The sequence below is a fragment of the Bombina bombina genome, chromosome 6 (assembly GCF_027579735.1).
Source record: "Bombina bombina isolate aBomBom1 chromosome 6, aBomBom1.pri, whole genome shotgun sequence".
Taxonomy (NCBI): Eukaryota; Metazoa; Chordata; class Amphibia; order Anura; family Bombinatoridae; genus Bombina; species Bombina bombina.
In genome coordinates, this window is record NC_069504.1 from 431,314,709 (window position 1) to 431,340,709 (window position 26,001).

The window sequence follows — 26,001 nt, forward strand, 5'->3', positions numbered from 1 at the left end:
TAGGAGGGATCATGTGACCAGCTTTGCTGGGCTCTTTGCCATTTCCTGTTGGGGAAGAGAATATCCCACAAGTAAGGATGACGCCGTGGACCGGACACACCTATGTTGGAGAAATAGGTTTTTAAAATAACCAAATGGATAATATTTTACAATATCTCTCAGAAGGATAAAATGATCGATGTCATAAACCATCTGATAGTACGAGTGAAGTCTAAAGAATAAAATATGTGTATTTGGTCAAGGAATAAAAATTTATGAAATGACAATCAATATAAGATGTTTATAACAAGTAAATTCAAAATAAATTAATAAAAAGGTGATGCCGGCATCAATAAAAATAGTGTTCTAAACTAGCTAAGGTTAGATACATGTTTAGGATAAAAAGCGAAAATTAATATTGCTAATACTCAATAAAAGGCATGAAGTAAATTTTTATTAATTTATTTTGAATTTACTTGTTATAAACATCTTATATTGATTGTCATTTAATAAATGTTTATTCCTTGTTCAGGAACACACAAGAACACAAGAATATACAGTCTTGATAAAGGCGCAAGTATAGCGCTGAAACGCGTAGATATTGACCATCCGGTGTGGACACTACAGGCTCCAGCGAAGAATCAAAGAAGAAACACTCCCCCCACGACCCGGCTACCCGATTGGCCCTCCATGAGTCACGTGGAACGGACAGTACACACGCTCGGGTAGGAAGGATTGGCCAGGAAGAAATTAACAGTAAGACGCCGACTTGAGAGGAGATTGATTCCTCACTAAACAGAATATAGAGGCAACCTTCCCATAACCCACCAAAGAAATAGGAGGTAAGGGATATCGGAGGTCCGGTAAGGGGGAGCACCATTTTATTTCTCCTAAACAAATGGAGTTTTAATTACTTTGAAAACAGAGAACTTTTAACAATAACTTTGGATACAGTTTCAGATACAGTTGTGGCCACAACTTATGACTTTGTCTCTCAGATCGTTAAAATCCAAATATATACTTATTTGCAATCGTGTTCATGAACATTACTTTGTGAATATACGCAAATCTTGTATGCTTTGTCAATCCTATATACTTAGTTGGAACCCCTTTTTATAATATAGTAGCTGCTATATGTTGCAACATTAGAAATTTTGTAAATGTTATGATAATGTTATCATCATAGTTTAAATTGTTTATTTCAAATACAGTAAAGTATAACATTTTTACTCTGCAGAAACGAATCCGTTTTTATTTTCATTTTCATTTTGTATAACAGTGGGCTAAATAGAAGTAACACACGATACACTTGTCACTTGAAACTAGATATACTATTACCTATGCTAACGGATCCGTTTTTATTTTTCATTTTGTATAACAGTGGGCTAAATAGAAGTTAAACACACAATACACTTGTTACTTGGAACCAGATATATCAGTACCCATGCTATATTATCTACCTATAGATTAAATACTCTATTGTACTACCCAACACGTTCTTAGAATATTATTCTATTTATATAAATAGTTTGCTAAACAAACAAACAAACAAACAAACCCTTTATTCACATCCAATAGACAGGATTTTGACACATAAGTTATACTTTCCCTTTTTCTGTGCACGTATTTAAGTAGAATTTTAGTGCAATATAGCACATTTTTTTCACATATTTCACTACAAGATATTGATAAAGAACACCCTGCTGACCAACTCTAATTAGAAACTGAAAGGACACTAATTTACAACTACAGTAACTATCAATGTATATTTTTTCTAAAACCTTTTAAAGACGTCACACATATTGCTTTAAATATACACTATTGTTTTCAAATAGATAGTCCAACTCGCAGCTTCTTTTTGAGCGCTCCCCACCCGCACTTGTTCTTTTGCAAAGAACAAGAATAACCTTGCTACATATATTTATTCTCCTACCTGGGTTAAACAGATAACACCTGGAAAAAAATACACTTATGTGAACCTAATAAACATGGCTAGCCTTGTTGTCTATAGAATCAAGCCTGGAATAGTGGGTGGAGTTTGGCTACATAAAAACAATTGTAGCAAACAAGATATTAATTCGTTTAAAAATGTTTAGACTTGGCCGATATCTTATTCTGTAGCAAGAATGCAACATTTTCAGATTCAACGCCAGTCCTTTGCAAATCCTGGCTCTTAATTTTATACATCTATAAACGGTTGTGCTACATTGTGACTGTTTTCATTTGGACTTTTCGCACTAAGCTTTATATAATACTATGGAACATATTATTACAAAAAATAATCATTAACAAGACAATGACTTACAGTCTTCCCTGCTCCATTGGGTCCTACTAAAATAGTCAGCGGGGTGAAAAAGCTGATGACTTGTTTGTCTTTATCTTCTACCCCAAAGCTCCGAACTCCCATGATGCTCATCTTCTCGATTTTTGACATCTTTGCTGATTCTTTTTTTTTTCCCTTTGGTATTGCAGAGATGTATTGTGTCACTGGTTTATCCCTGAAAAGAGACAATGCTCCTGGTAAAAATGTTATACTCAGTAGTGTATTTGTAATAAAATCATCCGGTGGCAACTCTAAGAAACGCTTTTTACTACCTCACCAACAAAAAACCATAAATTATGCTTACCTGATAATTTTCTTTTCTTCTGAAGGAGAGTCCACAGCTGCATTCATTAATTTTGGGAAATAAGAACCTGGCCACCAGGAGGAGGCAAAGACACCCCAACCAAAGGCTTAAAGGGACACTGAACCCAATTTATTTCTTTCATGATTCAGATAGAGCATGATATTTTAAGCAACTTTCTAATTTACTCCTATTATCAATTTTTCTTCGTTCTCTTGGTATCTTTATTTTAAAAGCAGGACTGTAAATCTTAGCAGACAGCCCATTGTATGTTTAGCACCATGGATAGCGCTTGCTTATTGGAGGCTTACATCTACCCACTAATAAGCAAGCATAACCCAGGTTCTCAACCAAAAATGTGCCGGCTCCTATGCATCACATTTCTGCTTTTTAAATAGAGATAGCAAGAGAACGAAGAAAAAATGAAAATAGGAGTACAATTGCATGCTATAACTGAATCATGAAAGAAAAAATGTGGGTATAGTGTCCCTTTAAATACTCCTCCCACTTCCCTCATCCCCTCGTCATTCAGCCGAGGAACAAAGAACAATAGAAGAAATTTTAGGGTATAAGGTGCCAGAAGAATAAAAAAGGACGCCCCACATAAAAATTACGGATGGGGAGCTGTGAACTCTTTCCATCAGAAGAAAAGAATCAGGTCAGCATAATTTATGTTTTTCTTCTTAAATGGAAAGAGTCCACAGCTGCATTCATTACTTTTGGAAAACAATACCCAAGCTATAGAGGACACTGAATGCCAAGACGGGAGGGTACAATAGGCGGCCCATTCTGAGGACACCAGCCTGAAACCACTGCCCAACAAAAAACCCTGCTTCGTCCGAAGCCAAGAGAACTTAAAAGGAAAAGCCCCAAGGACACTGACCCGCAGATAGTCTAACAGCCTAGCTAGATACCACAAATGGGACTCAACTGATCCAACAGTCTTCCGGGAGACACCCGACACTAATGAAGGGAACACCAGCCTGAACTCCCAAAGGACAAGGTAAGGGAGAACCCAAGGAAAACCGGGAGTACACCACATCCAAAAAGGAAAAACCCCTAATAGCGACCCGGGCTTGCAAGACCCAAATAGGTCCTGACAGATAAGGGGAAGCTACGCCTATACCCGGCAAAAAACAGAGTTATAAGACCGGCACAGGAACAGAGAAACTGTACTCTCAAACCTCATGCAAGCACTGAAAGACAACTGAAGACAGAGTCCTCACATTGTCCAAACCTAAAATACAAAGTATTCTATCAAAAAAAAGTGTAACGACCAAGACGAAACCCTGAGTCAAGAACACGCAGAAAGCATCTGGATGACACAGAAGAATACTGCTGAGAAGCCCTCATCCTAAGAAAAGGGATGGGGCCAAAAGGCAGCACCTGTCCACAAGCCACAAAGCCCCAGGCTAAAGGAGAAATCAATCCCCAACACAGAAGCACCTTGGAAGGGATTCCCCTAAGACTAGCTTGCTAACACATAGGCCATGAGCAATAGCCGCAGCAGAGACACTGCAAACCCATTAGTCTGCAGAACAATAAATTCAAAGGGTTACTACAGCAAGCTGACTCAGGGAATCCGACCATAAGGCTCAGAACAGCCCAATGAGCAACAGTCACTCAGAAAACCTGGCCAACCATGATCAGGTCAAGTAGTCCGAGTAAGGACATAGCCCAAGTTCCCAGGAACTGGGGAACACCAAACCAGCCCTTAAGCCTAAAAGTCTGGTAACAACCCACAACGGGATCCACAAGGGAAAACGCTGAGCGAAGCCTCAGCAACCGGAAACTCCAGGGAGAAAACAGGTCCGGGCCCCCAATTGTTTAAACAAACAATACCCGAGAATGTAACACCCCGTCTGATATGAAAAACCAGATCACAGGGGATATCAATGCATATCCAGATTAACCAGGATAATGAGAAGAACTAGCAAGTGCCGACCTAAGGTAGGGAACACCCCTTGCCTGAGTCCAACACTCCAAAGGAGCCAAGGTGGGAAAAGTCGTACAACGACCCTAGGGCCCCTAGACTCACAAGCAGCCTCAGGACACAAGGCAAGGAATATACTGCAAGGCCAAAACCCCTCAAGCAAGGCTAGTCTCCACATCACCTCCATACAAAAAGAGGATCACAGGGAGAAAAAGGCGCGAAGCATCCCCAGCTCCGGGAAGAACCAAAGCGAAGCCCAAGGAGACCACACCCAGAGTCCCTAACAGGGACAACCATCTCCCAGAGAGGAACACAGGTCCCTAAAAGGAGACCTAACCCACACGGAGACAACGGAGGAAGACCCAAAGGTCTCCTAAAATAGCTGCTGAGGACCAAGTTCACAAAGGGCAAGTCCCGTGCCTTAAAAACGGCCAACCGCTCAAGACGGCGGGAAGAGGGCACTAAGGCCCCCAACCCTCCACTACGTGGGGAAGGGAGCTCTAGGGTCCGATAACACCAGACCAAGAGAGAGTGACGCAGCGGAAACACCACTGACCCAGTCATCCAGATTTAAGGCTATAAAAGGACTGAGACAATCCTTCTAGAATGCTTAGATGAAAACTGTAAAATAATAATAACATAAGCAATCGGCGCCTCGACTGGACCAGCCAAGCAGAACAGCGCCACGTATCTGAACAGCCCCAAGACAGAACCGAACCCAACAGGACCAGCCTGCAACCAGGGTCCTAACCGTCCAGCTGCATAAATCCTCCCTCAGAAGGGAAAAAAACAACCATAGGACTAACATGTCCCCAAAAACACTTCCGCAGAAGTAACAGAGTATCGATCCCAGGTTTAAGATTCCCGAAGGAAAAAAACAAAATAAAAGACATCCTAATCGGATAAAAAGAAAATATAAGGCAACCCGTAGGTTAACGCCCAAGAAAAAAAAAAGGCCCACCCACAGAACCAGCCAAACGGAGCCCTACTCTTCCAAAAAACTGGGAAGGATCTCAATAAATAACAGTCAGGAGATTACATCATCCCCACATGTCTAATGAGGTGCACCATTCGAAGAAGCAAACTAAAAATTCCTGTATCCGTTAAGGATAGGGTTATTTAATAACTGAAAAACATGTCTGAGTAAGACGTGAAGGCACACAACTCTGTAATGAAAGGCACAACACTCAGGGACAGCTACACCCTCAGGGAACTGTACAGGCCCTCCCCAAGGCGGTAGACCCGGGACAATAGGGCACGAGCACAATTGTGCATAAACGTCTAAACTCTGCAGACGAATAATCGCCAAGAATATGTGGATGTGGTGCTGCAACCTCCGGGGGAAACAAACCGCCCTGCATGGAGGAATAATCATAATCTGGGTTACCCGCATGTGTAGAAGTATAAAGCGGCAGGGAACTCGCCTCTTGGAGGACAGGACCCCCAGAGGCAGATGGCTCAGCTGTCCCTTGAGTCCCCGAGCCCGAGGAACAAGGCGCTCTAATACGGCACACCGAACATAACTGATTGACTTGTGTCAACGAGGCCAATCCAGATTCTTTCCTGTACGAAGAATCTGAAATTTGAACAGTTTCAGCATCAGAATCCTCCATAACTGGGTAGAGAATATGCCAATATGGATTATAAGACAAAACAAAATAAAACCGCACCTGACACCCACAATGGCTGGGGTACTCACCACCTTCTATGAACCAGACCCCTGCGAACTAAAATTTATCCGTCGCCACGCGGTCAGGAATGCGGAAATGGAAGATGGAGCGTAATCACGCCCGGCCAGAAGGTGAACCGTATAGTCCAAAAAAAGCGCGCCCAACCATAAGGTCACGTCACTTCCAAAGGCCTTTATGTTGCATCCCATGAACACATTTAACACTACACATAAGCAGATTGAATCACGTAACAAACATGATTAAAAAAAAAAACCTGTTCAATAACCTCCCTTAGGAGATATTAACCCTTGATTCCAAGATACTAAAAGGAGACTCACTGAGACCCTTATGTTATAGTTAGTCCGGCAATGTGGTAGCCTCTCGGGAAAACATCTGTATTACAGAACATTCACGAAGAAAGAAAATGAAACGATTTTACCGGAATCTACGCCGTGGAACAGGAACACGGCCCTTCAAGTGTGACGGATAGTAGCATCGCCTCCGCCATGGACTTGAGAGAAGAAAGCAGGCAGTGGAGCGAAGTTCGACAACGCCGATTGCTTGAGGAGCCGTTAACATGAGTCGGGATGGTTTTGCAGAAACACTCTCCCTTCATCTCCGGACTCTAACTTTCATTCAAGCCCTCACTGAGAGACTGACAGGACTACTTAAAACTCCTGTCGAAGAGTACTACCCTCCATAAGATCAAATTAAATTCTGACACTTCTCTGCCAACCTCCTGGGATGAAAGGCAAAGAATGACTGGGGGATGAGGGAAGTGGGAGGAGTATTTAACCCTTTGGCTGGGGTGTCTTTGCCTCCTCCTGGTGGCCAGGTTCTTATTTCCCAAAAGTAATGAATGCAGCTGTGGACTCTTTCCATTTAAGAAGAAAAACAACATGTTACAGTGATGGTAAACCTTCCACTTTTTATAACCAGACCATGAATGTTAGTGATATTTTAGATGGACTTTAATTGATCACTTCTAATGAACCACGACTAGTTCATTAATCTAGTTGTGGTATTCTAATACTGCATGCTCATGCCGCCCACTTCAAAAACATAATTTATGCTTACCTGATAAATTCCTTTCTTCTGTTGTGTGATCAGTCCACGGGTCATCATTACTTCTGGGATATAACTCCTCCCCAACAGGAAATGCAAGAGGATTCACCCAGCAGAGCTGCATATAGCTCCTCCCCTCTACGTCAGTCCCAGTCATTCGACCAAGAAACAACGAGAAAGGAGTAACCAAGGGTGAAGTGGTGACTGGAGTATAATTTAAAAGATATTTACCTGCCTTAAAACAGGGCGGGCCGTGGACTGATCACACAACAGAAGAAAGGAATTTATCAGGTAAGCATAAATTATGTTTTCTTCTGTTATGTGTGATCAGTCCACGGGTCATCATTACTTCTGGGATACCAATACCAAAGCAAAAGTACACGGATGACGGGAGGGATAGGCAGGCTCATTATACAGAAGGAACCACTGCCTGAAGAACCTTTCTCCCAAAAATAGCCTCCGAAGAAGCAAAAGTGTCAAATTTGTAAAATTTGGAAAAAGTATGAAGCGAAGACCAAGTTGCAGCCTTGCAAATCTGTTCAACAGAGGCCTCATTCTTAAAGGCCCAAGTGGAAGCCACAGCTCTAGTGGAGTGAGCTGTAATTCTTTCAGGAGGCTGCTGTCCAGCAGTCTCATAGGCTAAACGTATTATGCTACGAAGCCAAAAAGAGAGAGAGGTAGCAGAAGCTTTTTGACCTCTCCTCTGTCCAGAGTAAACGACAAACAAGGAAGAAGTTTGGCGAAAATCTTTAGTTGCCTGCAAGTAGAACTTGAGGGCACGAACTACATCCAGATTGTGTAAAAGACGTTCCTTCTTTGAAGAAGGATTTGGACACAAGGATGGGACAACAATCTCTTGATTGATGTTCCTGTTAGTGACTACCTTAGGTAAGAACCCAGGTTTAGTACGCAGAACTACCTTGTCTGAGTGAAAAATCAGATAAGGGGATCACAATGTAAGGCTGATAACTCAGAGACTCTTCGAGCCGAGGAAATAGCCATTAAAAACAGAACTTTCCAAGATAACATTTTTATATCAATGGAATGAAGGGGTTCAAACGGAACACCCTGTAAAACGTTAAGAACTAAGTTTAAACTCCATGGTGGAGCAACAGCTTTAAACACAGGCTTGATCCTAGCTAAAGCCTGACAAAAGGACTGGACGTCTGGATTTTCTGACAGACGTCTGTGTAACAAGATGGACAGAGCTGAAATCTGTCCCTTTAATGAACTAGCTGATAAACCCTTTTCTAAACCTTCTTGTAGAAAAGACAATATCCTAGCGATCCTAACCTTACTCCAGGAGTAACCTTTGGATTCGCACCAGTATAGGTATTTCCGCCATATTTTATGGTAAATCCTTCTGGTAACAGGCTTCCTAGCCTGAATCAGGGTATCAATAACCGACTCAGAAAAACCACGTTTTGATAAAATCAAGCGTTCAATTTCCAAGCAGTCAGCTTCAGAGAAGTTAGATTTTGATGTTTGAATGGACCCTGTATCAGAAGGTCCTGTCTTAGAGGTAGAGACCAAGGCGGACAGGATGACATGTCCACTAGATCTGCATACCAAGTCCTGCGTGGCCAAGCAGGTGCTATTAGAATTACTGATGCTCTCTCCTGTTTGATTTTGGCAATCAATCGAGGAAGCAGCGGGAAGGGTGGAAACACATAAGCCATCCTGAAGTTCCAAGGTGCTGTCAAAGCATCTATCAGAACTGCTCCCGGATCCCTGGATCTGGACCCGTAGCGAGGAAGTTTGGCGTTCTGGCGAGACGCCATGAGATCTATCTCTGGTTTGCCCCAACGTCGAAGTATTTGGGCAAAGACCTCCGGATGAAGTTCCCACTCCCCCGGATGAAGAGTCTGGCGACTCAAGAAATCCGCCTCCCAGTTCTCCACTCCCGGGATGTGGATTGCTGACAGGTGGCAAGAGTGAGACTCTGCCCAGCGAATTATCTTTGATACTTCCATCATTGCTAGGGAGCTTCTTGTCCCTCCCTGATGGTTGATGTAAGCTACAGTCGTGATGTTGTCCGACTGAAACCTGATGAACCCCCGAGTTATTAACTGGGGCCAAGCCAGAAGGGCATTGAGAACTGCTCTCAATTCCAGAATGTTTATTGGAAGGAGACTCTCCTCCTGATTCCATAGTCCCTGAGCCTTCAGAGAATTCCAGACAGCGCCCCAACCTAGTAGGCTGGCGTCTGTTGTTACAATTGTCCAGTCTGGCCTGCTGAATGGCATCCCCCTGGACAGGTGTGGCCGATAAAGCCACCATAGAAGAGAATTTCTGGTCTCTTGATTCAGATTCAGAGTAGGGGACAAATCTGAGTAATCCCCATTCCACTGACTTAGCATGCATAATTGCAGCGGTCTGAGGTGTAGGCGTGCAAAAGGTACTATGTCCATTGCCGCTACCATTAAGCCGATCACCTCCATGCATTGAGCTACTGACGGGTGTTGAATGGAATGAAGGACGCGGCATGCATTTTGAAGTTTTGTTAACCTGTCCTCTGTCAGGTAAATCTTCATTTCTACAGAATCTATAAGAGTCCCCAAGAATGGAACTCTTGTGAGAGGAAAGAGAGAACTCTTCTTTTCGTTCACTTTCCATCCATGCGACCTTAGAAATGCCAGAACTAACTCTGTATGAGACTTGGCAGTTTGAAAGCTTGAAGCTTGTATTAGAATGTCGTCTAGGTACGGAGCTACCGAAATCCCTCGCGGTCTTAGTACCGCTAGAAGGGCACCCAGAACCTTTGTGAAGATTCTTGGAGCCGTAGCCAATCCGAATGGAAGAGCTACAAACTGGTAGTGCCTGTCTAAGAAGGCAAACCTTAGATACCGGTGATGATCTTTGTGGATCGGTATGTGAAGGTAAGCATCCTTTAAATCCACCGTGGTCATGTACTGACCCTCTTGGATCATGGGTAAGATTGTCCGAATAGTTTCCATTTTGAACGATGGAACTCTTAGGAATTTGTTTAGAGTCTTTAAATCTAAGATTGGCCTGAAAGTTCCCTCTTTTTTGGGAACCACAAACAGGTTTGAGTAGAACCCTTGTCCTTGTTCCGACCACGGAACCGGATGGATCACTCCCATTGTTAACAGATCTTGTACGCAGCGTAGAAACGCTTCTTTCTTTATCTGGTTTGTTGACAACCTTGACAGATGAAATCTCCCTCTTGGGGGAGATAATTTGAAGTCTAGAAGGTATCCCTGAGATATGATCTCTAGTGCCCAGGGATCCTGAACATCTCTTGCCCAGGCCTGGGCGAAGAGAGAGAGTCTGCCCCCTACTAGATCCGGTCCCGGATCGGGGGCTCTCGGTTCATGCTGTCTTTGGGGCAGCAGCAGGTTTCCTGGCCTGCTTGCTTTTGTTCCAGGACTGGTTAGGCTTCCAGCCTTGCCTGTAACGAGCAACAGCTCCTTCCTGTTTTGGTGCAGTGGAGGTTGATGCTGCTCCTGTTTTGAAATTCCGAAAGGGACGAAAATTAGACTGTCTAGCCTTAGCTTTGGCCTTGTCTTGAGGTAGGGCGTGGCCCTTACCTCCCGTAATGTCAGCGATAATTTCTTTCAAACCGGGCCCGAATAAGGACTGCCCCTTGAAAGGTATATTAAGTAATTTGGACTTAGAAGTAACATCAGCTGACCAGGATTTTAGCCACAGTGCCCTGCGTGCCTGTATGGCGAATCCTGAGTTCTTAGCCGTAAGTTTGGTTAAATGTACTACGGCCTCCGAAATGAAAGAATTAGCTAGTTTAAGGACTCTAAGCCTGTCCGTAATGTCGTCTAGCGTAGAGGAACTAAGGTTCTCTTCAAGCGACTCAATCCAAAATGCTGCCGCAGCCGTAATCGGCGCGATACATGCAAGGGGTTGTAATATAAAACCTTGTTGAACAAACATTTTCTTAAGGTAACCCTCTAATTTTTTATCCATTGGATCTGAGAAAGCACAGCTATCCTCCACCGGGATAGTGGTACGCTTAGCTAAAGTAGAAACTGCTCCCTCCACCTTGGGGACCGTTTGCCATAAGTCCCGAGTGGTGGCGTCTATTGGAAACATCTTTCTAAATATTGGAGGGGGTGAGAACGGCACACCGGGTCTATCCCACTCCTTAGTAACAATTTCAGTTAGTCTCTTAGGTATAGGAAAAAACGTCAGTACTCGCCGGTACCGCAAAGTATTTATCCAACCTACACAGTTTCTCTGGTATTGCAACAGTGTTACAATCGTTGAGAGCTGCTAAGACCTCCCCTAGTAGTACACGGAGGTTCTCCAATTTAAATTTAAAATTTGAAATATCTGAGTCCAATCTGTTTGGATCAGAACCGTCACCCACAGAATGAAGCTCTCCGTCCTCATGCTCTGCGAGCTGTGACGCAGTATCAGACATGGCCCTAGCATTGTCAGCGCACTCTGTTCTCACCCCAGAGTGATCACGCTTGCCTCTTAGTTCAGGTAATTTAGACAAAACTTCAGTCATAACAGTAGCCATATCTTGTAATGTTATCTGTAATGGCCGCCCAGATGTACTAGGCGCCAAAATATCACGCACCTCCCGGGCGGGAGATGCAGGTACTGTCGCGTGAGGCGAGTTAGTCGGCATAACTCTCCCCTCGCTGTTTGGTGAAATTTGTTCACATTGTACAGATTGACTTTTATTTAAAGTAGCATCAATACAGTTAGTACATAAATTTCTATTGGGCTCCACCTTGGCATTGGAACAAATGACACAGATATCTTCCTCTGAGTCAGACATGTTTAACACACTAGCAAAAAAACTTACAACTTGGTTATAATCTTTTTTAGCAAAAAAAGGCACTGTGCCTCAAAGAGGTACTAACGATTAAATGACAGTTGAAATAATGAACTGAAAAACAGTTATTGCATCAAATTTTAAAACAACACAACTTTTAGCAAAGGTTTGTTCCCATTAGTAAAAAACAACACTAATTAAATTTGTACATAAGAAAACAAAACAACGTTTTTTATACACAGTCACTATAAGAATTCTCACAGCTCTGCTGAGAGAATTTACCTCCCTTCAAAGAAGTTTGAAGACCCCTGAGATCTGTCAGAGATGAACCGGATCATGCAGGAAATATAAAAGTAGCTGACTGGAATTTTTTGATGCGTAGCAAAGAGCGCCAAAAACGGCCCCTCCCTCTCCCACACAGCAGTGAAGAGAAACGAAACTGTCACAATTAAAGCAAAAAACTGCCAAGTGGAAAATAATGCCCAAACATTTATTCACACAGTACCTCAGCAATGTAAACGATTCTACATTCCAGCAAAAACGTTTAACATGAGAATAGTTATTAAAAGGATTAGTGACCTTTAACACAGTAGTTCCGGTGAAATACCATCCCCAGAATACTGAAGTGTATACATACATGTCATTTTAACGGTATGGCAGGCTTTTCTCATCAATTCCATTCAGAAAATAAAAACTGCCACATACCTCAATGCAGATTCATCTGCCCGCTGTCCCCTGATCTGAAGCCTTTACCTCCCTCAGATGGTCGAGAACAGCAATATGATCTTAACGACTCCGGTTAAAATCATAGTAAAAAATCTCTGTCAGATTCTTCCTCAAACTCTGCCAGAGAAGTAATAACACGCTCCGGTGCTATTTTAAAATAACAAACTTTTGATTGAAGTCATAAAAACTAAGTATAATCACCATAGTCCTCTCACACATCCTATCTAGTCGTTGGGTGCAAGAGAATGACTGGGACTGACGTAGAGGGGAGGAGCTATATGCAGCTCTGCTGGGTGAATCCTCTTGCATTTCCTGTTGGGGAGGAGTTATATCCCAGAAGTAATGATGACCCGTGGACTGATCACACATAACAGAAGAAAGTAATATATTTTGTGAGCTAACGGTTTGATCTGTTCTAAATCAGCGCTCTCTCTCTGGCACTTTAATTGTAGCTAGAGCGCTGATTGGAGAATAGTTCAAAGCGTTAGATCACAAAATATATTACTTTTGAAGTGGGTGGTAGGAGCATGCGGTATTAGAATATCACAGCTAGATAAAAGTAAGTTAAAGTGCATCTTCATTAGAAGTATTATTATTATACTTTATTTATGAAGCGCCAACATGTTCTGCAGCGCTGTCCATGGGTACAATTAATTTAAATGGATAGGAAAGTCAAAATTAAACTTGCATGATTCAGACAGAGCATGTCATTTTAAGACACTTTTAAATTCACTTCTATTTTCAAATGTGCTTAGTTCTCTTAGTATACCTGGTTAAAAAATGAATACGCACATATCATACACTAGTGGGAGCTGCTGCTAATTGGTGCCTGCACACATTTGTCTCTTGTGATTGGCTAAATAGATATTTTCAGCTTCCTGTCAGTAGTGCAATGGATAACAAGCAAATGAAGAAAATGTGATAATAAAATTAAATTGGAAAGTTGTTTAAAATTGTATGTTCTATCTGAATCCTAAAAGAAAATTTTGGGGTTTACTATTCCTTTAAATAAAACAATGATATAAAACTTGTAAGAGATAGGACAAAATTTACAAACACATACAGGAGGAATTGAGGGCCCTATTCCCGTGGGAACTTACAATCTAGAAGGGTAGGAGGTGAGGACTGCAAGATTGAAAAAGATGTTAATGCATAGTTATATGAGGGAAATGTTAGGTAATTGAAATTAATTTATTACCGAGTTAGGTGGTAGGCTTCTCTGAACAAAAAAGTCTTCAGGGAGCATTTGAAAGAAGAAAGATTAGGGGAAAGCATGAGGGAGAGTGTTCCAGAGGGTAGGTTCTGCACGACAGAAGTCCGGCAGTCTAGCATGGGAAGAGGCGATAGTCGAAGATGCAAGGAGCTTAGTGGGCGGGCTGGAGTATATTTGTTGAATAGAGAGGATAGGTAGTGGGGAGCGGCGTTGGTGAGAGCTTTGTAGGTAAGGGTGAGGATTTTGAATTTAATTCTGCTGTGAATGGGGAGCCAATGAAGAGAGGTGCAGCAGATGTTCAGAGAGGTGCAGCAGATGTTCAATTAGAGTCCATCTAAAATATCCCTAACATTCAGGGTCTAAATTATAAAAAGTAGAAAGTTTACCATCACTTTAAGTTCCTTCAGTTTTGTTTGTTTATTGCTGTAATAAGATCAGTATATTAATAACAATCACATAACAACAACTGCTAGCTTCTTTAAGTTGTATTCTTGGTATAAGGGTTCAGATCCAAATTTTACTAAACAAACACAAATTTCCAGGTATCCAAATAAATTATATCAAAATATTTTTAAAGGGACATGAAACCCCAAAATTTCCATTTGTGATTAATACAGAGCATAACATTTTAAAAAAAAAGTTTCCAGTTTATTGCCGTTATCAAATTTGCTTTGTTTCCATGACGTTCTTTGCTGAAGAGATAGGTCTGGAGCCCTACATAGCAGTAAATAGTGCTGTTATCTAGTGCTCTTGCAAATGGATAACATTCTTGCAAAACTGCTGTTATATAGTGCTCCAGAGTCCAGACCCATGCACGCTTCTGAGTTTATGTCCCTGCTTTTCAAAAAAAGATGCCAAGAGAAAGAAGAAAATATAATTGAAATAAATTAAAAAGTTGTTTCAAATTAAATGTTTTATTTGACCCCTGAAAGAAAAATGTGTATTTCATGTCCCTTTAAGGTGAAATATAGTTCAACACATTTTCTGCATTAAATGCAAGGTTTGCAAAGTGAGAAAATAGATTTTATCTTCTGCTTTTGTGTCAATAATTTGTATTGGTGAAGGAGAACAGATGCTAAATGTGATAGCATTAAGTGATTGATTGCAATATTTAGAAAATAATGACTAGTATGCTCTTGTTTACCATGTAAGCTATTTCTGCAACCTTAAGTCATTTTCTAAGATTCTGGTAAGCTGATAAGAACATCATATCATTTGTGATGGTAAACACAAAAACTTTGAAAGGTAAAGGGATAGTCTACACCAGAATTGTTATTGTTTTAAAAGATAATTGCTTTATTATCCATTCCCCAGTTTTGCATAACCAACATGGTTATATTAACCTCTTCCCAACGTTAGTACGTTCCATGCCATCTTAACTGAGCTGGGCTTTAGCGCAGTAAGGACAGCATGGAACGTCCTAGCCGTTTGGCTGTACTGAAGTCAATGGCGCTTTGTGAATGGGATTGCGGTCTGGAGGGCGTGCCTAGCGTCATATGGACGCCCCCCTGACCTAATCACATCATTGAAATCGTGATTTAAATTTGTCTAGATAGGAACAACGTAGACAAAATAGCCTGGTCATAAAAGGGTTAATACACTTTTTATCTCTGATTACCTTGTATCTAAGCATTTTCTGACAGCCCCCTAATCACATGACTTTATTATCTATGGACTTGCATTTTAGCTAATTAGTGCTGTGTTGTTTCGACTCTTAAATAACTCCATGGGTGTGAGTACGTTATCTATTTGGCCCACATGAACTAGCAGTCGCCTGTTGTGAAAAGCAAATAAAAAAGCATGTGATAAGTGGCTGTCTGTAGTGCCTTAGAAACCGGCAGAAATTTAGAGGTTTCAATGTTATAAAGTATATTAATATAACAATGTTGGTTGTGCAAAACTGGGGAATGGGTAGTATCTATCTTTTTAAACAATATCAATTTGTGTTGACTGTCCCTTTAACTTATAATATGATTGAAAAAACTTTCAACAAAGTAGTGTGAAATGGTAAAACCGAAATGCTTGAAATTTAGCACTTTTTCATGCCATATTTTGTTATTGGAATTCAGAATTAGAAGCATTTCACACAGACTTTGGAAAGGAAACTCCCCTCAACCTAGATATTTTGACTGTCCAATATATTGTGTACACATACTACTCTGTAATTGTGTAGTTATAGTATCAGATTTAGTAGTGCTCACATTATAGCACAATCACCATGACTATGTGAATCCTAAGCATATAAAAAGGGTATTTCCAAACACTTAAGAACAGAAATTGTGTAAAAAAAGGGCATGGCACAATATATGTAGGTAAAACCTTGCGCAAGAAAACCCTGTGGGGAGGAAAAGTTTATTTAAATATAAGTTTAATTGCCAATTGTTGAATAAAAAAACAATTTGGTACACATTGCAAATCCTTTTCAAAACTGCATTTATTAAACATCTGATATTTCTAATACTCTACACAAAGTCAAGAACTGTCCACTTTTACAATTTTGTAGAGTGTTTTAAATTTGCATATTCAGTGACAACACAGTATATACAAATACATACAAAAAATACAACTGCTACACAATTGTGTTTATGTATTTTAGAAGCATTAAAGGGACATGAAACCCAAACATTTTCTTTCATGATTTAGGTAGAACATACAATTTTAAACAACTGTCCAGTTTACTTCTATTATCAAATTTGTTTAATTCTCTTGGTATCATTTGATGAAGGAGCAGCAATGCACTACTGATTTCTAACTGAACACATGGGTGAGCCAATGAGAATCAGCAGCTAGAACCTAGGTTCTTTGCTGCTCCTGAGCTTACCTGTCCTAAATAAACCTTTCAGCAAAGGATAACAAGAGAAGGAAGCAAATTAAATCAAAGAAGTAAATTGGAAAAATGTTAACCCCTTAGTGACCAGACCATTTTTAAAAAAAAATTTACAGACTAAGGCTGTTTTTACATTTCTGCGGTGTTTGTGTTTAGCTGTAATTTTCCTCTTACTTATTTACTGTACCCACACATATTATATACTGTTTTTCTCGCCATTAAATAGACTTTCTAAAGATACCATTTATGTCATATTTACTATAAAAAAATTATAAAACTTTTTCTAACTTTGACCCCCAAAATCTGTTAGACATCTACAACCACCAAAAACCACCCATGCTAAATAGTTTCTTAATTGTGTCCTGAGTTTAGAAATACCCAATGTTTACATGTTCTTTGCTTTTTTTGCAAGTTACAAGGCAATAAGAACAAGTTGCAATTTGCTATTTCCAAACCATTTTTTTTCTTTTTCAAAATTAGTGATAGTTACATTGGAACACTGATATCTGTCAGGAATCCCTGAATATCCCTTGACATGTATATTATTTTTTTTAGTAGACAACCCAAAGTATTTATCTAGGCCCATTTTGGTATATTTCATGCCACCATTTCACCACCAAATGCGATCAAATAAAAAAAAAATCGCTAACTTTTTCACAAACTTTAGGTTTCTCACTGATATTTGGCACAAATGGTTGTAAATGCTTCTCTGTGAAACCCTTTGTTCAGAAATAGCAGACATACAGTATATGGTTTTGTCATTGCTTTTTGGTAACTAGAAGGCCGCTAAATGCCGCTGCGCACCACACTTGTATTATGCCCAGCAGTGAAGGGGTTAATTAGGTAGCTTGTAGGGTTAATTTTAACTTTAGTGTAGAGATCAGCCTCCCACCTGACACATCCCACCCCCTGATCCCTCCATGACCCCTCTCAAACAGCTCTCTTCCCTCCCCCACCTCACAATTGTCGCCGCCATCTTAAGTACTGGCAGAAAGTCTGCCAGTACTAAAATAAAAGGCTTTTTTTTATTATTATTTGTTTTTAATATATATTCTGCAATGTAGGATCCCCCCTTACACTCCAACCTCCCTGATCCCCCCCAAACAGCTCTCTACCTCTCCTCCTCTACCTATTTGCCACCATCTTGGGTACTGGCAGCTGTCTGCCAATACCCAGTTTGCTAAATTTTATGCTTTTTTTTCCCCATTAAAAAAAAAATTGGTAGTGAAGCTGTAGTGAAAAATTCTGTAGTGAAGCTGCCTGCCCTCCCTCTCCCAGATCAATTTCCCAACACTTATCCACCCCTCTCCCTCCTTCCCTTTCACTAAAATTTTTCCTTAGTGTAGCAGTCCCACCCCCTCACGCACGCTCCCGGACCTCTCTTCATATCAAGCTGGAACTCTTCCAGCAATGGGTCACCCATCCGCCTCCTTGTTATCCCTCCACTCCAACGATCGGCACCATCACTGGCAGATGCAGAGAGGGCCACAGAGTGGCTCTCTCTGCATTGGTTGCTTAAAAAAGGATATTGCATGATGCCTGAATATCGAAGCATCGTTGCAATACGCTGAAAGCGGCTGGAAACGATCAAGATCGCTTGCAGAGCTTGAAACCCCAGAGAACGTGCCAGGCACGTCCTTGGTGGTTAATGACCGTTTTTTGTAGGACGTGCCTGGCACGTCCGTGGTCGTTAAGGGGTTAAAATTGTATGCTCTCTCAAAATCATGAATGTCTAATTATGACTTTACTGTTCCTTTAAGGGATGCATTTACATGTATAGCTATTTATCACAGAAATAATAATATATTTCCTAAAAATATCCAGTCGCATAAGGCTAGTTTTATGTAAGGCTGCAATGTATCTTGTATCTGCTGTACTCCCACCCAGGGGGGCTCTTTTGAGTTGTGACCACCTTGTTGTCCACAGACCAAAAGTCTCCAAAACTCAGACAGGGTGCCACAAAAACTATTACCGAGGGCCACATGTGACTCATGTGTCACCAGTTGACCCTACCTGGTTTTGTTCTTCATTTTTAGTAGAAGTGTATGCATTTACCAGGGACTGACAACTATACTGTATATCAAATTTAAAAACTTGCAAGAATATTGAGAAGCAGACACCACTTATTTTATTTAGGTGCCACATTCTGTATTCATATTTAGTACATAAAATAATGCAAAATGTTAGAAGCTTTGGTTCCCTGACTACTGTGATTTGTCGAGTTGTGGTTTCATTTCCATTACAAATAAAAATTACAAAAAAATACAGGCTGGGGATATACATGCCTTAAATTTCAAAATGCAGAAAAATACTATGAATTAAATACTTTTTTGTCTAATTTTCTTAATCTGCACACATCAGTTCCATGATCTTTGGTAGGGACTACAAAGAGCTCAAAAAGTTTGATAAAAATCCAGAAACCAGCCCAGAAAATGTAGGAGCATCCAAATGTTTTTATACAAAAGTTTACGTTTTCATAAAGAAGCTCCCAAGGGGTAGTGAGGGCAGTTTAAGTTAGATATTTCCTTGCTTTTACACATTTGATAGGAAACAAACTCTGGCTTTAACTTAAAGGGACACTGAACCCAATTTTTTTCTTTCTTGATTCAGATAGAGCATGCAGTATTTTTTTGTTATATCTTTATTTATAATCTAACAGTGTAATTAAAGGGACACTGAACAAAAACATTTTCTTTCATGATTCAAATAGAGCATGCAATTTTAAGCAACTTTCTAATTTACTCCTATTATCAATTTTTCTTCGTTCTATTGCTATCTTTATTGAAAAAGAAGGCATCTACGCTTTTTTTCGTTTAGGACTCTGGACAGCACTTTTTTATTGGTGGATGAATTTATCCACCAATCAGCAAGAACAACCCAGGTTGTTCACCAAAAATGGACCGGCATCTAAACTTGCATTCTTGCATTTCAAATAAAGATACCAAGAGAATGAAGAAAATTTGATAACATGAGTAAATTAGAAAGTTGCTTAAAATGTCATGCTCTATCTGAATCACGAAAGAAAAAAATTGGGTTCAGTGTTCCTTATTATACTGTTGGGGTATTTTAAATTAATTAACCAATCAACCCAACCAAGGAATAACTCACAAGACATACAAATCACAACAAAACAAAGGAAAAAAAAGGGGGGGGGGAGAGAAAAAAATAAACAAAATTAGTAAACGGGATACTTGTGTAGAAACAATGAATTACCATACTCCCAGCAAAACCAATTCTGAGTGTATAAATAGGTATATTAAATGATCAATTGTGTTAGTTGGGAAGGATTTAATAAATAATGACCAATTCAGAAAAAAAACATTATTTATGTAAGAACTTACCTGATAAATTCATTTCTTTCATATTAGCAAGAGTCCATGAGCTAGTGATGTATGGGATATACATTCCTACCAGGAGGGGCAAAGTTTCCCAAACCTTAAAATGCCTATAAATACACCCCTCACCACACCCACAATTCAGTTTAACGAATAGCCAAGAAGTGGGGTGATAAGAAAGGAGCGAAAGCATCAAAATAAGGAATTGGAAGAATTGTGCTTTATACCAAAAAAATCATAACCACCACAAAAAAGGGTGGGCCTCATGGACTCTTGCTAATATGAAAAATTAATTTATCAGGTAAGTTCTTACATAAATTATGTTTTCTTTCATGTAATTAGCAAGAGTCCATGAGCTAGTGACGTATGGGATAGAAGATACCCAAGATGTGGAACTTCCACGCAAGAGTCACTAGAGAGGGAGGGATAAAATAAAGACAGCCAATTCCGCTGAAAAATTAATCCACTACCCAAATCAAAAGTTTCAATTTTTATAATGAAAAAAACTGAAATTATAAGCAGAAGAATCAAACTGAAACAGCTGCCTGAAGTACTATTCTACCAAAAACTGCTTCTAAAGAAGAGAAAACATCAAAATGGTAGAATTTAGTAAAAGTATGCAAAGAAGACAAAGTCATTGCTTTGCAAATCTGATCAACAGAAGCTTCATTCTTAAAAAGCCCAGGAAGTAGAAACTGACCTAATAGAATGAGCCGTAATCCTCTGAGACGGGGATTAACCAGACTCCTAATAAGCATGATGAATCAATACCTTTAACCAAGATGCCAAAGAAATGGCAGAAGCCTTCTGACCTTCCTAAAACCAGAAAGATAACAAATAGACTAGAAGTCTGTCTGAAATCTGAATAGCTTCAACATAATATTTCAAAACTCTTACCACATCCAAAGAATGTAAGAATCTTACCAAAGAATTCTTAGGATTAGGACACAATGAAAAGACAATAATTCCTCCACTAATGTTGTTAGAATTCACAACTTTAGGTGAAAATTGAAATGAGGACAGCAAAAACCACTTTATCCTGATGAAAAATCAGAACAAGGAGCTTCACAAGAAAGAACAGATAATTCAAAAACTGTTCTAGCTGAAGAGATGTCTAAAAAGAACAATACTTTCCATGAAAGTAATTAATGTCCAAAGAAAGCATATGCTCAAACAGAAGAGCCTGTAAAGCCTTCAGAATCAAATTAAGTCTCCAAAGAGGAGAAATTGGCTTAATGACAGGCTTGATACGAACCAAAGCCTGAACAAAACAATGAATATCATAAAGATTTAGCCATTCTTACTGTGAAACAGCAGAGAAAAGCAGATATTTGTCCTTTCAAGGAACTTGCAGACAAAAACCTTATAAAGAAACTAAAAAATCCTAGGAATTCTAAAAGAATGCCAAGAGAATTTATAAGAAGAGCATCATGAGATGTAAATCTTCCAAACTCGATAATAAATCCTACTAGACACAGATTTACGAGCCTGCAACATAGTATTAATTACTGAGTCAGAGAAACTTCTATGACTAAGTACTAAGCGTTAAATTTTCATACCATCAAATTAATAATTTGAATTCCTGATGAAAAAAACGAATGTTAAGATATAAGGTCTGGCCTTAATAGAAGTAACCAAGATTGGCAACTGGACATCCGAACAAGAACCATATACCAAAACCTGTGTGGTCATGCTGGAGCCACCAGCCACACCAAAGATTGCTCTCTGATGATTTTGAAAATCACTCTTAAAAGAAGGACCAGAGATGAAAAAATATAGGCAGATTGATAATTCCAAGGAAGTGTCAATGCATACACTACTTCCGCCTGAGGATCCCCGGACCTGAATAGGCCCCTGGGAAGTTCCTTGTTTAGATGAGATGCCATCAGATCTATTTCTGGAAGCCCTCACATCTGAAAAATTGAAAAACATATCTGGGTAAAGAGACCATTCTCCCGGATGTAAAGCTTGATTAACAGAGATAATCCGCTTCCCAATTGTCTATACCTGGGAAAAAGACCACAGAAATTGGATAGGAGCTGGATTTAGCCCAAGCAAATATCTGAGATACTTCTGTCACAGCCTAAGGAATGATAGTCCCACCCTGATGATTGACATACGCCACAGTTGTGACATTGAATGTCTGAAAAAACAATAAACGTCTCTTCTTCAAAAAGAAACCAACTGAAGAACTCTGAGAATGCACAGAGTTCCAAATATCAAATGGTAATCTCGCCTCCTGAGATTTCCAAACCCCTTGTGCTGACAGAGATCCTCAGACAGCCTCCCAACCTAAAAGACTTGCATCTGTAGAGATCATGGTCCAGGTTCAAAGAACCGAAGAGACCTGTAGAACTAAATGATGGTGATCTTAACCACTGAATCAAAGATAGTTAAACATTAGGATTCAAAGATATAAAAAGTGATATCCTAGAATCCCTGCACCATTATTCAGCATAAAAAACTGGAAAGGTTTCCTATGAAATGAGCAAAGGGAATCGAATCCAATGCTGCAGCCATGAAACCTAAAACTTCCATGCATATATAGCAACTTGAAGGAAATAATAGAGACTGAAGGTTCCGACAAACGGAACCTAATAAACTTGTCACTTGTCTGTTAGAGACAAAAACATTGACACAATCTATCTGGAAACCTAAAATAGGTGACCCTTGTGTGAGGAATCAAGGAGCTTTTGATAAAAAGATCCTCTAACCATGTCTTGAAGAAACAACAAAGTTGAATCGTATGAGATTCCGCAGAACGAAAAGACTGAGCCAGTACCACGATACCGTCCAAATAAGGAACACTGAGAACCTTGAAAAGATTCTTAGAGCTGTCGTTAGACCAGAAGGAAAAGCAACAAATTGGTAATGCTTGTCAAAAAAAGAGAATCTCAGAAAATAAAAATAATCTGAATGAAAACAGAAAATGAAGATATGCATCTATTGTATCTATTGTAAACAAATAATGCCATCACTGACCAAAAAGGCAGAATAGACCATATAAACACCATTCTAAAAGATGGTACACTTATATGACAATTCAAAACGATTTTCTATCTTTGGAACAATGAATAGTCTTGAATAAAACCCCAAAACCTAGTTCCTAAAATGAAACTGGAATAAATACCCCAGAAAACTCCAGGTCTGAGCAGCGCTTGAGCCCCAATGAGTGATTAGCCGCACTTCACCAGTACCCAAAACATATAGGTCTGAAACACACTTCAGGAAAGTGTTAGTCTTACTGGAATAGCTGGAATATGATTGAGAAAAAAAGACTTCTCACAGACGGTTTTACTCTGAATCCTATTCTGTACCCAAAGTCTAAGAAGTTTGGACCGAAGAGAACCAAACAAATTTCAAAAAAGTCTTAACCTGCCCCTTACCAGCCAAGCTGGAATAAGAACCGCACCTACATGCAAATTTGGGGAGCTGACTTTGAACTTTTAAAAGGCTTAAATGAATGAAGAAAAAAACTTCCAATTATAAACATGTTACTTGGGGAAGAATTCAGGATTCCGTTCCTTAGTAAGAACAGAAAACTAATATAAGCTTAAAGTTTTAGTCTTAGAACTCAATCTTGAAGCCCAGAGTAACAGTTAAAGAATTGAATCCAATTATGAACCAAATAATTGATTATCTTGGAAAAAAAGAAATATGGATTTTAGAAATCAAATTAGCATTCCAAGATTAAAATCACAAAGTTCTTCTAGCTAAAATAGCTAAAGACATAGATTAAACCTCATTTGCAAAAATATTTAATAAAATGACAACACAAATGAAATTATTAGCATGTTAATCAAGTTAAAGGACCAGTCAACACACTGGACTTGCGCAATCAACAAATGCAAGATAGCAAGACAATGCAATAGCACTTAGTCTGAACTTCAAATGAGTAGTAGATTTGTCCTTTTAACAATGCTAAACAAATTATAATCCGATACTTGATCTTAAAGTATCCAACCAGAAAGATGAAGCAATTGCAACATCAGCCAAATAAATTACAGGTATAATAAAAGTACCTGAAAATAATTTTCCTTAAATAAAATACAACCATCTGAAGGAAAAAAATAAATACTATTTGCTATAAGAATAATAGCATATTTATCAGGAGTAGAGATAGCCCCATTAACTTGGGGAATCTTTCCTCAAAACTAACTGCCTGCAAAGAATACAATTTAAAAACCCTAAAGAAGGACTAAAAGAAAATTCTCAGCCTATTCCATTCCCTAGTATCAGGAACTGGAAAAAACCTCTGAAGAAATCACAGAAGATAAATAAGCAGAATTTAAATGTTAGCTAGTCTTTAAAATCCAAATAACTAGTTACTTCAATATCCAAAATAATCAACACCTTTTGAACAAAGAAAAAATGTACTCTATTAAAAAATAAAAAAGTAGATTTGTTAGTGTCAATATCTGATGAAGAAAAATTCTGAATGAGAAAAAAACACCATCAGAGAAGGATAATTCATTATGTTGTTGGTCATTTGAAACTTCATCAACTAAAAAAGAAGTTTGAAAAAGACCTAAAAATTTATTAGAAGGCAGGATGTCAGACAAAGCCTTTAAAATAGAATCAGAAAAAAATTCTTATAAATTTCTAAGTATATCTTGTACATAAGATGTAAAAAGAATAGCAATATATAAAGCATAAATACTAATGGATTCTGCATGTAAAAGTTTATCATGATAACTTATTACAAACCATAGCTAAAGATAAACATTCATAACATTTAAAATAAATGAACTTAGCTTTGGTAGGACTGATCTCAGTCAACAGGAATCCCTCAGCATGTTCTGATCCAGGAACAGTGTATGGAAAATCGTGCAATATGTAATAGAAAAAAACAACATATAAAGCAAAATTATCAAATTCCTTAACCTTTTAAAGCCGTTATGACGTTCTATTCCGTCATAATTAGACTGGGCTTTAAAGCCGTTATGACGGAATAGAACGTCATAACTAACGCCTGTCCTGAAGCCTTCTGTGCTTCAAGGATTTAATCGCGGTCTGGAGGGCGCTCCTAGGATTGTAGGGACGCCCCCCAGATGCGATCCAATAATTGAAATCTCGCGATCGTATGCACAATCGCGTAGTTTCAATTTGTTTACATCGGAACAGTTGTTCCGATGTAGGCACTTTAACCCTGTCACGAAAGGGTTAAATGACAGTTTCAGGAATGGGAAAAAATGCAAAACAAACAAGCCTCTAGCAACCAGAAGCAACAAAAAAGTGAGACTTAAATAATGTGAGAAAAAGTGGAACAAGTATGACGCCCACATTTTTGGCGCCAAGTATGACACCCACATTATTGGCGCCAAGTACAACGCCCATATTTTTTGGCGCCAAGTATGACGCCACATCCTCTGATGGTGAAAACGACGCCCAATGACGTAACAACGAACAAACTTCCAGCGTCAACTATGGCGCCGGAAATGACAAAATTTTGCGCCAAAAAAGTTTGCGTCAAGAATGACGCAATAAATTGAAGCATTTTCTGCCCCCGCGAGCCTAACAGCCCGCAGGGAAAAAAGTCAATTGAAAATTTTCAAGGTAAGAAAAAAAATATTTATTCATATGCATTATCCCAAATAATGAAACTGACAGTCTGAATGAAGGAATACTGATTATCCTGAATCATGGCAAATATACGTTTAAACACATATATTTAGAACTTTACATATAAAGTGCCCAACCATAGCTTAGAGTGTCACAAAAAATAAGACTTACTTACTCCAGGACACTCATCTACATATAGTAGATAGCCAAACCAGTACTGAAACGAGAATCAGTAGAGGTAATGGTATATAAGAGTATATCGTCGATCTGAAAAGGGAGGTAGGAGAAATCTCTACGACCGATAA

At 39.4% G+C, this 26,001-nt stretch overlaps 1 protein-coding gene across 1 annotated transcript in view; it reads right to left on the reverse strand.

Moving 5' to 3' along the window:
* RAD50 (RAD50 double strand break repair protein) overlaps nucleotides 1-26,001 on the reverse strand; it is a 917,823-nt gene that overhangs the window by 856,826 nt on the left and 34,996 nt on the right. The window contains exon 2 of the mRNA XM_053719284.1: nucleotides 2,285-2,477. Within this exon, the coding sequence (XP_053575259.1) occupies nucleotides 2,285-2,413 (129 nt within the window). The 5' untranslated portion in view covers nucleotides 2,414-2,477. The remainder of the gene's footprint in view (nucleotides 1-2,284; nucleotides 2,478-26,001) is intronic.